This window comes from Gobius niger, assembly GCF_951799975.1.
Source record: "Gobius niger genome assembly, chromosome: 11".
NCBI classification, from domain to species: domain Eukaryota; kingdom Metazoa; phylum Chordata; class Actinopteri; order Gobiiformes; family Gobiidae; genus Gobius; species Gobius niger.
In genome coordinates this window covers 33,533,719-33,546,529 of record NC_136862.1, presented here as the reverse complement: position 1 = coordinate 33,546,529, position 12,811 = coordinate 33,533,719, and the positions used below count along the sequence as shown (strand labels likewise).

Here is a 12,811-nt window from a genome sequence, read left to right as displayed (position 1 = left end):
TAAAGTATAAATGGTTCACAGTACATAAACATTCAGTACATGGCATTTATAACAAATATATTAATGTTTCAGATGAATATTTCAATAAAGTAGATTCTCCTTTTGTCCAAGAGTAAACGGCCATGACTGGACGTTAGTGTCGGATTACGCTGCAGTGTTAACAATACTTCATTAGCCCAACCAATCAGACTAAACCAGAACTAACTTTCTAAACCCACACTTTGAGTTTTTTATGTGGTAATCCTGATTGAAAGTGGCTGCGTTGCTTTGTGTGGCTGTAGACCAGGGTGGGTGGTCAGGTCAGGTCCAGCAGGTCCAGGAGCAGAGCCTCCTGTTCAATTCTGAGCTGGTCTTTGATGAGGAGCACTGACACCAGCTCCGCACTCAGACCTGCACAAACAACAGAGTCCCAGCACCATGAACATCCTGAACGAGCAGCTAAACACATGTATTTACAATGCTCATTTTGAGTACCTGTATTCTGGTAAAGTTACACTTTCATTTGAGAGTATTTACATCACAAAATACACTTTAAGGCAAGTTTTCAGTAACAACAATTTCAAAGTATTCTCCCCAACACAGAGACCAGGTTTTACCATCTGTGGATTTCTTCTTCCCTGACGGCACAGGCATATTCCAAGATGATGACGCAAGGATTACAGGGAGGCTCATGTTGTGAAAGATTGGATCAGGGAGCATGAAATGGATTGCACAGCGGTCACACTCTCCCATCACGCTGCAGTAAAACTTTATCTTTTGGTCAGTGAGTGTATACAACTACAAACATCTGAATCAAGTAGAAACATCTGAATCAAGTAGAAACATCTGAATCAAGTAGAAACATCTGAATCAACTAGAAACATCTGAATCAACTAGAAACATCTGAATCAACTAGAAACATCTGAATCAACTAGAAACATCTGAATCAACTACAAACATCTGAATCAACTAGAAACATCTGAATCAACTACAAACATCTGAATCAACTACAAACATCTGAATCAACTAGAAACATCTGAATCAACTAGAAACATCTGAATCAACTACAAACATCTGAATCAACTACAAACATCTCAATCAACTACAAACATCTGAATCAAGTAGAGACATCTGAATCAACTAGAAACATCTGAATCAACTAGAAACATCTGAATCAACTAGAAACATCTGAATCAACTAGAAACATCTGAATCAACTAGAAACATCTGAATCAAGTAGAAACATCTGAATCAAGTAGAAACATCTGAATCAACTAGAAACATCTGAATCAAGTAGAAACATCTGAATCAAGTAGAAACATCTGAATCAACTAGAAACATCTGAATCAACTAGAAACATCTGAATCAAGTAGAAACATCTGAATCAAGTAGAAACATCTGAATCAACTAGAAACATCTGAATCAACTAGAAACATCTGAATCAACTAGAAACATCTGAATCAACTAGAAACATCTGAATCAACTACAAACATCTGAATCAACTCGAAACATCTGAATCAACTACAAACATCTGAATCAACTACAAACATCTGAATCAACTACAAACATCTGAATCAACTAGAAACATCTGAATCAACTACAAACATCTGAATCAACTAGAAACATCTGAATCAACTAGAAACATCTGAATCAACTAGAAACATCTGAATCAAGTAGAAACATCTGAATCAACTACAAACATCTGAATCAACTACAAACATCTGAATCAACTAGAAACATCTGAATCAACTAGAAACATCTGAATCAACTACAAACATCTCAATCAACTACAAACATCTGAATCAACTACAAACATCTCAATCAACTACAAACATCTGAATCAAGTAGAAACATCTGAATCAACTAGAAACATCTCAATCAACTACAAACATCTGAATCAACTACAAACATCTCAATCAACTACAAACATCTGAATCAAGTAGAAACATCTGAATCAAGAAAAAACATCTGAATCAACTAGAAACATCTGAATCAACTAGAAACATCTCAATCAACTACAAACATCTGAATCAACTACAAACATCTGAATCAAGTAGAAACATCTCAATCAACTACAAACATCTGAATCAAGTAGAAACATCTGAATCAAGAAAAAACATATGAATCAACTAGAAACATCTGAATCAACTAGAAACATCTGAATCAACTACAAACATCTCAATCAACTTCAAACATCTGAATCAACTACAAACATCTCAATCAACTACAAACATCTGAATCAAGTAGAAACATCTGAATCATCTACAAACATCTGAATCAACTACAAACATCTCAATCAACTTCAAACATCTGAATCAACTACAAACATCTCAATCAACTACAAACATATGAATCAACTAGAAACATCTGAATCATCTACAAACATCTGAATCAACTACAAACATCTCAATCAACTTCAAACATCTGAATCAACTACAAACATCTCAATCAACTACAAACATCTGAATCAAGTAGAAACATCTGAATCAACTAGAAACATCTGAATCAAGTAGAAACATCTGAATCAAGTAGAAACATGTGAAACATTGGGCAGAATGGGTGAAGTGACACGTCAGAATGTGGCCTTTAAAGCCTTCAGGATTATACACTGACTCCCAAGATCAGTCCCAAGCGCGGATAAACAGAGCAGGGGAAGTGACTCACCGTGAGCGTCCCTCTGTAGAGACGTCCTCAGACCCTGCAGCTCCTGGACAGACCTCAGCTCCAGCTCGGACTGGACCAGCGGACTGCCTCCTGACCGGACCTGGGACTGGAGCCCACAGACACTTATTCTCCAGGATTATGGCCCAAAATATCATTGCAAAACCAATTACATTTGTTTCATGTAGGAATGCACCGATCCAATACTGGTATCGGATATCGGACCTGACACTGAAAAAAAATACCTTATTGGTTTCAAATATCCGATACTGAAGCGATTTCACCGACTAAATCTACGTAAATATGGACATACACTCAGAGCGGACGAGAGCTTCCACCACGAGGAGAAGGGACACAAGTGTATGTTTTATTTGTTTAACCCCTTAACTCCCACCTGAACCGAGCACATTTTCTCCAGTTTGGCTTTACCCCAATCCAAAAGCTTCTGGAAAAAAGCTGCGAAAATAGCAACAAAACTGAGACGAAAACAATGTGAAATGTGACAAAAAAGTGAGAAAACATTGACCAAAAAGTGAGGAAAAATTGATGAAAAAGTGGCAAAAATGTCACAAGAAAATTGACAAAAACTTGACGAAAAAATGACAAAAATGTGAGAAAAAAATGACAAAAATATGACAAAAAAATGACAAAAAATGTGATAAAAATTACAAAAAATTACAAAAATGTGACCAAAAAATGACCAAAATGTAGCAAAAAAATTTACAAAAATGTGATCAATATTTGACAAAAGAAAATATTAAAAAATGACAAAAAATGTGACAAAAATGTGATAAAAAATGACAAAAAAGTTACAAAATGAGTTGAATACCCCACAAAAAAATGATGGAAAAAAAATGTGATGACGTGAGGAAAAAGATCCTCTCGGTTCAGGCAGGAGTTAAGAGGTTAACAAAGTCACTTGGTGTAGTTATCGGATATCAGTAGATGCTCAAACCCCTAGTATCGGTATCGGAAGTAAAAAACAAGCTGTATCGGTTCCATCTCTCGTTTTGGTAGGCATTATATCTGCATTGGAAGTGAAATGCAGTACTTTGATATTTGTTTGTGTGGGAGCCGTGCTACAGACCTGCACTCACCTCCTCTTTACTTTCCCGCCGCAGCTCGTCCAATCGTTTGTCTCGGAGCATCCTCAGCGTCACAACCACTTCCTGTTTCAGACCGCAGCCCACAGACCCCTGGGACACATGAGCCTGGTTTAGTCCTGGTTTAGTCCTGGTTTAGTCCTGGTTTAGTCCTGGTTTAGTACTGGTTTAGTACTGGTTTAGTCCTGGTTTAGTCCTGGTTTAATCCTGGTTTAGTACTGGTTTAGTACTGGTTTAGTCCTGTTTTAGTCCTGTTTTAGTCCTGGTTTAGTCCTGGTTTAGTCCTGGTTTAATCCTGGTTTAGTCCTGGTTTAATCCTGGTTTAGTCCTGGTTTAGTCCTGGTTTAGTCCTGGTTTAGTCCAGGTTTAGTCCTGGTTTAGTCCTGGTTTAGTCCTGGTTTAGTCCTGGTTTAGTCACGTTTTTTGTCCATTTCCTGGATGACTAAGAACCTACAAAAAGCTAAAGCAGGTTTGGGCTAAGACTTAAAAAGTCATATTTTGGGCAATACGAAGATTTGAAGGAGAAAAGGTCCATGATGCTAAAATAAATAATAATGTCTTTGTGAGGGTTGTTGACCCGCGTCCGCCGAACAGCGTGCAGTTCCACAGAGCGGCCACTAGTCGAACAGGAGATAGGTCTGAGGGGGGCGGTACCATAGAAATAAAAAGGAGAAGCGTCATTCGATCCATACGCATGCGGACAGTTAGTCTGGTAGACTTTTCAGACTCCATTAGCCTGCTCAATGTATTTTCCCTGCAGCCGTTAGCATTAGCCACCAAACATCTCAAATTATGAAGGATCCAGATGTTTGCTGCTGTTGTCAACCATCGACCACATTAAGGGGAGGCCAAAGCCTTGTTAGAAATCATTAAGGATTGTATAGACCTTTGGAGATTCTAAATAACATTCACGTTTCTGCTTTTTGTGGGTCGGATTCACTAATACATATCCAATGGTTATTTTTTGATACGTACATGATAAAGAAATCACAGAAAGGTATATAAATACAGTGAAACATGTCACACAGTAATCTGCCTTCACCTTTCATACCGTAAATGCTCTAGTATAGGCCCGGGCCTTTATTTACTCAAGGGCATCTAGAACCAGGCCTTTATTAGAACCAGGCCACAATTAGAGACAGGCCTTTATTTCTATTTGAGCAAAGCGGACGACCAGGAAAACGAAGAAAAACGAGATTTGTGTCCATTTGCACCTAAAATATTAGGTTCATTTATTAATTAACATTTCAAACCCTCTCCCAGCGGCTGGAACACTGACGCCTTTTATTTTGTCGGGACAACAGGAAGTGTTTCGTTGCTGTTAGCGGAACATTGACATCAATGTCACTGCAGGTTTCTGTTTCGTTTTTACCGCGGACCGGATTATTTGTTGTTATCTTGTGTAAAAGGCGAGTTTAGACGGAGCGTTTGTGTTTGTGATCGATCATGAGACTGACCCGAGAGAAGACGAGACGCTCGCGCTGATGGGAGGAGTTATTTTGAGGCGTGGGACTTACCTGCACACGGAGCAGCTGGACGTGCTTTGAAGACGCGATGGAGACTTTATTAAAACCCTGGAAGGTCACACAATATCGTTTCCAAATATAGTCACTGGAGGTTTGAAAAGTGGCTAAATCTGTGTCAAAGTTACGCTCGGATCAGCTCCTCCGCAGCGTCCCCCTCGGCCCGGGTTCAGTTTGTTACTTCCTGCACGTGAGTTTTCATTTACACCAGTATGAGACAAATTCCTAACATGGGGAATATTTCTACTGCTATAGTTTCTAATAAAAGCCCCGGCCTGTTTTAGAGACCGGCTTTAATTTGCCTCCGCCAGCCGCTAACCAGGCCTCTGTCAGAGACCCGGCCGCTAATGGAATACAGGCCAGTATTAAAGAATTTACGGTATGTAGATACAGCCTGATTCTACGTCATAAAATAAAAGTTTAAAATGTGGCAAGAAAATTGTAAAAATATCAAACTGGGATTAACAGCAATCCTTAATCTTTATGATCAGACTTGCATTTGTTGTTATGATGGTTTTATCAGGAAAAATTGGCATAATAACGTGCCATCGGAATTGCGACAATGGAACATAGCAACACAGGACATTTCTCCTTTTTATTTCTATGGGCGGTACCCTGTGTTTGGCCTACCTTCCCTTTGGCCCCGCCCTCATCCTCGCTATCCCCGTCGTTATAGAAACACAGCTGCAGATTCTTCTGGAATCTGAAACACATGATTAGGTCATTAAAGTCATTGAACAACTTCAAACGTCCACGTGAAGAGTGTTTACCGCGAGGTCAGCCTTCTCTTCTTCTTGTCCTCCTCTTGGTCGTCGTACCACACTCTTCGCAGCGCTGCCCCCTGTAGGATCCACACACATGGGTTAAGTGCATACTGACCTAAAGACGACCTAAACATGTGCAGATTGTGCTCTCTGTGTTTATAGCTCAATCGCACAGGGGCTCCGGGGAGACCTCCATGAAGCAAAAACAAACTTTCAATCATTGAGCTTCACTTGAGAATCATCAATATCTTAAAAACAATAACAGCACAAACACAATGTGGGGCCCGAGACTAGACTGGGCTTTGGTGCCCCAGCACACCAGCCTGCTAGCACCAGACTAAATATCACAAGTGAAATATCACAAGTGATATTTAGTCTGGGAACCACCCATTCATTTTCTCGTAGGTCAAAGGTTATCTCATCTCTGGAACTCAGGTATCAAAATGCTGCCTTCATGTGCTCTCATAATTACGGTAAATACCCCCTGAAGAAAATTGCACATGAACGCTGCCTCATCTGGTATTTTCCACTGGGAAACTGTGAGATAACTTTGATGCCTGAGTCTCCGAGATGAGAAACCTTTGACCTTTAAACACAACAGAGAGCAGAGATAATATGAGCTGATGTCTTTTGGCTGATTGTTATGAAGCTGACATTATGAGATCAGTGGAGGGGGGGGTCCACATCATGAGTTTCTTTCCTTTCATGCCCATAGCAGCCAGTGATGCAGAGGTTTTCTTTACAGCAGGACATGGTGCGTTGTCATGCATGAAGAGGATTTTGTTAGGGAAAGCACGGCTCTTCTTTTTGTAGCATAGAAGACAGTGGTCAGTCAGAAACTCCACATATTTTTCAGAGGTCATTTTCACACCTTCAGGGAGCCTAAAAGGGCCTAAAGGGTCGACCAGCTCTCTCCTCATGATTCTGGCCCAAAATATGACTCCGCCCCCTCCTTACTGACGTCACAGCCTTGTGGCCATTCACCAACCATCCACTACTACATCCATCTGACCATCCAGGGTCACACGGCCTCATCAGTGAACAAGACTGTTTGAAAATGAGTCCTCATGTATTTCTGAGCCACTGCAGCCGTTTCTGCTTCAGCTTCAATGAACAGTTTAGGGGAGGCCCGGATAGAAGGTTTATGCACAACTGCAGCCTCTGGAGGGTCCGACACCTTGATGTTTGGGAGACTCCAGAGGCACCAGCAGCTTCAAATACCTGTCTGCTGCTTTGTAGCAGCTTAACCTGATGTATTTGTCTGGCAGAAATCGTCCTCATTGTGCCTTTATCTGCACTGTGTGCTCTGAATTAATCACAAATCTCTTATCAGTTCGATGATTACGCTTCATCTTTCATGAAATATCGAAGGTTTTCATTCCTAGACCAAGGCATTCAACTATTTCACGCTTTTCATCAGCAGAAAGACCCTTTTTCTTTCCCATATTGCTTGAAAATGATGATCTGCTTAATAAAGTGGAACACCCTTTTTCAGTAGTTTTTCCCTTAACTGGGCTTAACCTGAAAACTAATTATCCCAGGTCTCTGAGATTCATGTCAGTGATTCATAGAGCCCCGAGACACGATACCATCCATGAGTTTCATTAAAAAACGTCTCTTTTTTTTACCTTTTGGATACTGAAATACAATTTGCATAATAATTTGGAACGCAGTGAATATATATGTTGTTGTTGTTGTTGTTTTTTGCTGTTCTTTGATTACCAGTCCAGTTCCCCACTTCTGAAATCTATGCTTGGTCATTGTTGAGTGGAGTTGCACATGTGCAAACATGGGACAAATGGTTAGGACATAAGTTTGAAGTATTTCCCTTTAAACACCACATTAGCAGCAGCATCTGCAGTATTCTAACCTCACTGTGACAGACCCATGCTACTTCAGTCCTTTTCGCCTTTCCAGTTTGATTGGATTCATTTTAAAGGCTGAGACGCACCCGGAGCACATGGCTACTTAATATGTGCAAAGAGAAGGACACACTTTAGCTCCATTACAGCTGTGGGACTGACTGCTCTAAAGGCGACATGTTTGCACTGCAAAGGTACGTTTTACTAACAGTAACAAACCCTCCTCAGTGAGAGGATTTATAAGCTGCCGTGGACGTTAGCACTAGCTGCGTTAGCATTAGCGAGAGTGTTACGATTAGCCTATTTATGTAGAATGAAACCAACTGTGTTTTGGCTTTACAGGTGATTTAATTCGACTTTACTTTTAGACTATGATTGCTGTGTCTACAGTTATGGCTCATTTGACATGGGACTGATGTTTGTCCCAAACTGGGACTCGTGTCGCTCGCCTCAGCAGTCGCCGAAATAGCAGCTTGCATTTGCTGATGATGAATAAGCCCAATCTTCACTCATTCATGTTCCTCAGAAACAGAAGCTCGTTTCTTCAAGGGCCATTTCCCAAGATGCATTATTCTCACAGCAGGTCTGACCCGGGTCTCACCTGGACGGTCCGCTCCTGTCTCTCCAGCTCTTCAATGCGAGCGCTCAGTTCCTCCCAGTGCATCATGGGAAGGCTCTCCTCGGCGCCGCCATCTTCATCTTCCTTCTCCCCAGACACCTCCATCCTCTGCAAAGACCGGGACCCAGAAGCAGGTCAAAACTGGGACAAACCAGGTCAAAACCAGGTCAAAACCAGGTCAAAACTGGGACAAACCAGGTCAAAACCAGGGATAAACCAGGAATTGTCATGATTGTTTTTTTGTTCCCTTGTTTTGTTTTCTTGTCTCTGGTCTGGTGTTTTATTTTGCCGTGTGTTCTGTCCTTGTGATTTTGTTTTCTTCTCCTGTGTTACTTGCCTGCCCTGTTAAGCCGCATTAAGTAATAAAAGTCCAAAATGTAATAAAATTGTCCCTTTATTTTGTATTAAACTGCTGCATTTTGTAATAAACCTCCCCAAGTCATTATGTCATCATTTATTACATGCTGAGACAGTAATTACAAAATGTACTTGACACTTTATTTTCAGAAACATGTAATAACACGGACCATTATGTAATAATTGTATTGTTGCCCCGTAACAAGGGGGCGCTGTTCACATAAAACCACACTTTTTAGTAGATTATTGTGTGAAACATGTGGTTTGACTAAAGTCTAAAAGGAACTTGACTTCCTTCACTCTAATCGCAATTAGGTTTTTGGTCAACATTGTGCAGCCCACAGTTTGAGAAACAACTGAACTTGAATGGTGTCTAACCACTGAGGACATATGTTTTTAAATCACACATGTTCAGAGATCTAATGGGCTCGTCCTGTCAGTACTGTCAACCCAAAACTCAACATTTACACTCCTATTGAGTTGTAAAATGTGAAACAACTTTATTTCAAAATAAAGCCCAAAAAACTGATGTGTTCCACCTGTGCCGCATGACCTCATGTATTTACACCCCTGTGTTTCCCCCATGTCCTTTTTCACTTCTTCAGTTAATAAACATCAGCAGTTTGTTGCGCTTTTGCTTTTATTTTCCTCCTCCACCTCCAACCATGCAAGAATAGGCTAAACCAGGACTAAACGAGAACTAAACCAGGACTCAAGTCTAAACTAAACTTATAAACTTATAAATAATATAATCAGCTTTTATGCATTCCTACTTTTTAACTATGCTTTAATGCATGAAGATAAAGTCAATGAAAGTCAGAATAGAGTTTGGACAAAGTAACAGAATGCGTTACAAAGTAAACAAAAGAGATTTGATATATTTGTTTATATACTCGGTATTCTGTAACTCCATAGGCTACAAGTTCAAAGTATTTTCCCCAACACTGAATATCACTACAGCTGCCCTGAAGCGGTCCTTGGTTTTTCTGTTTTCCAAATGCGCAGCACTTTGGAAACGCTTTGTTTGTGAAACGGGTTCAGAAAAAAAAGGATTGGACAAAACAGCATGAATGTCCACAGTGTGTCCAAACAAGGAGAAACCCGAGTTTACCCTGGTAATGAAGGATAAACTTCATAACCAGGACATAACCAGGACTTAACCAGGACTTAACCAGGACTTAACCAGGACTTACTACAAGGGACTTCCAGACAGCTCCAGACCTCCACTCTCTCCCCCGGGGGACTGTGTTCTTAATGTGGCCGGCCTGAGGGGCACATTCTTCGGTCAGAGCGTCACTTACCTCCCGCTCACTTCCTCCGCTGGCCCCGGGCTCTCTCCGACATGTTTACCCCCACAGAGGCGCCCTGTTGTCAGCCACAGTCCGCGAGTCTCGCCGCGGCCTGAACACGGAACTACACCGGGCCAAGAGGCTCCAGTGCGGGGTGAAGTTCGCGTCGGGGCGGCCCCCTCCCCAGAGCCGGTCCCAGGCGCGTTTCCTCTGCTCCTCTGCGGGACAGAGAGCTGCCACACGGGCGTGAGCAGACTGTTTTCATCGGGGCGGTTCAGGGGGGGAAATATGACTAAACCAGAGCATGTTTTTCACTTGATATTATGTTCGCCCGGTCATTTTAGAAGCAGCAGTTTGACCAGTTTCAACCTTAATGATAGTTTATGTGACAATTACATAGGCCTACATTATTCATTTAAATTATATCATTCATACAATTATTCTGCTAAATGTTTAAATCCAGCAATTTGGCCCATTATTTAGGGAAATATAGAGCTCCACAGTCCCACCCACTCCCGGTCACGTGGCGGGTCCGACACAAAAAATCCCATGTATTTTTAGCGCTGACTTTTCGAAAAAGTTTTGAAGCCCCCCTGGGCAGCCCCCTGAAGCTGGGCCTCACCTCTTGGCCAATGAGGGGCTGCTTTCTAAAAGCTGAGCTTCAATGGGATTTCCCATAGAGCTTCAGGAACAACACTCTCAAACGCCTGATTCACAAACATGATCATTTTATATTTGCAAAATAAAAGTCATTTATTTGGCATTTTTTTGTGATATTTTGGGGGGAGTCAATGATGAGCCGTCACCAAAGCAAAGACACAAGAATTTTCATTTCATTTTTGACATTTTACAGATCTAAACTAGCTGAGAAGTAATGTCCAGCTCTGGTTTATTGTCCATTCTACACAAGAAATCATATAAACCAGTGGTTCTCAGATGGTGTGGCTCAGGACCCACCCGGGGGACAAGCCACGACCCAAATGCAGAAAGTATCATGGAAATGTTGAAATTATGATTTAAAAAAATCAACTCGATAAAGGTTTTACAGACTCAAGGGGTGATTCTAAACTTTTTCTCAAAATAAACTTGAAAGGCTCGCAATCCACTGCAAATGCTTCCTTTTGGGGCCCGACCCACCAGTTGAGAACCACTGAACCAAACAGAGACTCTGCTTATTACTGTGATTTTGTTCTCATTAATGTAATCATCCAGGTCTCTTCTTCAAAGGTCCGAGCACGTGAAGTCCCAGGTCAAATGTGCTGCTGTCAAATGATTTTACATAATAAATACACAACAATAAATACATTTAAATGCATTTATCACACAGTAATATAAATGTATTGATGAACAGATCCATACAGTGACACAGAAGTACTGCATTGTTTTTTAGCACTAATATTCATATTCATGTATTTCAGTAAATGAATGGTCTGACAAAAACAGATGCCCTTCCCTGAGCTAGGAACATTTTTTCTTTTCACATGTATTCACCGAAACGTCTGCCCCTCCTTTCACATTGCTTTCAGTTGGAATTTGGCTGATTGCAAGATGGCTGCCACATTTGCAACGCTATTCTACAGTTTTGCGATAGAATGAAGGGGAAATTCGACCTCTACATTTCATTTCCTGTGCCCAAGGATCAATTGCCTTGTAAGAGTTCAATAACCGCAAAAAAAAAGTTTGTTTCACCTGAACTGAGCACATTTTCTCCAGTTCGGCTTTACCCAAATCTAAAAGCTAAAAGCATCAAAGTAGCGACAAAATGGAGGATAAAAGCTCAGCAACAAAGCGACATAGCCATACAGACGACGTGACAAAAAAAGCAACAATCCGCTTTCTTTTAAACCTCTTAACTCCCTCCTGAACCGAGAGCATTTTCTCCAGTTCAGCTTTACCCAAATCCTGTAGGCCAGTGTAACGCCTCATTTGAAAGCTAAGATCTACAAAACTCATCTAAATGGATCTTTTTCCTTGCGTTATCAATTTTTTTCCCCCATCTTTTTTTTGGGGGGGGGGGGGTATTCAACTCATTTTGTAACTTTTTTGTCATTTTTTAAATCAATTTTTTGTCTCTTTATTTTCATTTTTTGTCACATTTTTGTCATTTTTTGTCACATTTTTTGTCATTTATGGATTTTTTTGGTCACATTTTTGTCATATTTTTTTGTCATTTTTTTTGGCATTTTTTTGTCATTTATGGATATTTTTGTCACATTTTTGTCATTTTTTAAATACATTTTTTGTCTCTTTATTTCCATTTTTTGTCACATTTTTTGTCATTTTTTTGTCACATTTTTTGTCATTTTTTCATCACTCTTTGTCACATCTTCATCATTGTTTTCGTCCCAGTTCTGTCGCTATTTTCCCACCTTTTTTCTAGAAGCTTTTGGATTGGGGTAAAGCCATACTGGAGAAAATGTGCTCGGTTCAGGTGGGAGTTAAGGGGTCAAAAAGAGGCATCACACTGTTGCTCTCCAGTCGAGAAGCTTTTTAGATTTGGGTAAAGCCGAGCCGGAGAAAATGCTCTTGGTTAAAGGAACAGGCCACCGTTTTTTCCATACTGAGATATGTTCTTACCTGAGCTTAGACGAGTTGATGTGTACCTGTCTGCTCTTTGTGCCCGTGGAAGAGCTTGGTCGCTTCTAACTTCACCCC

The 12,811-nt window shown here is 40.7% G+C and overlaps 1 protein-coding gene across 1 annotated transcript; it reads right to left on the bottom strand.

Annotated features, from left to right (window-relative positions):
* Positions 1–11: 11 nt before the first annotated feature.
* On the bottom strand, positions 12–10,419 carry LOC306970198 (uncharacterized protein). The gene is made up of 7 exons (XM_079566077.1): positions 10,169–10,419; positions 8,493–8,618; positions 6,036–6,106; positions 5,896–5,968; positions 3,737–3,835; positions 2,643–2,748; positions 12–390 (listed from the first exon to the last, which is right to left on the bottom strand). The coding sequence occupies exons 2-7, from the start codon at positions 8,613–8,615 to the stop codon at positions 296–298; spliced, it is 567 nt and encodes a 188-aa protein (XP_079422203.1). The 5' UTR covers positions 8,616–8,618; positions 10,169–10,419; the 3' UTR covers positions 12–295.
* Between the last annotated feature and the right edge of the window lie 2,392 nt (positions 10,420–12,811).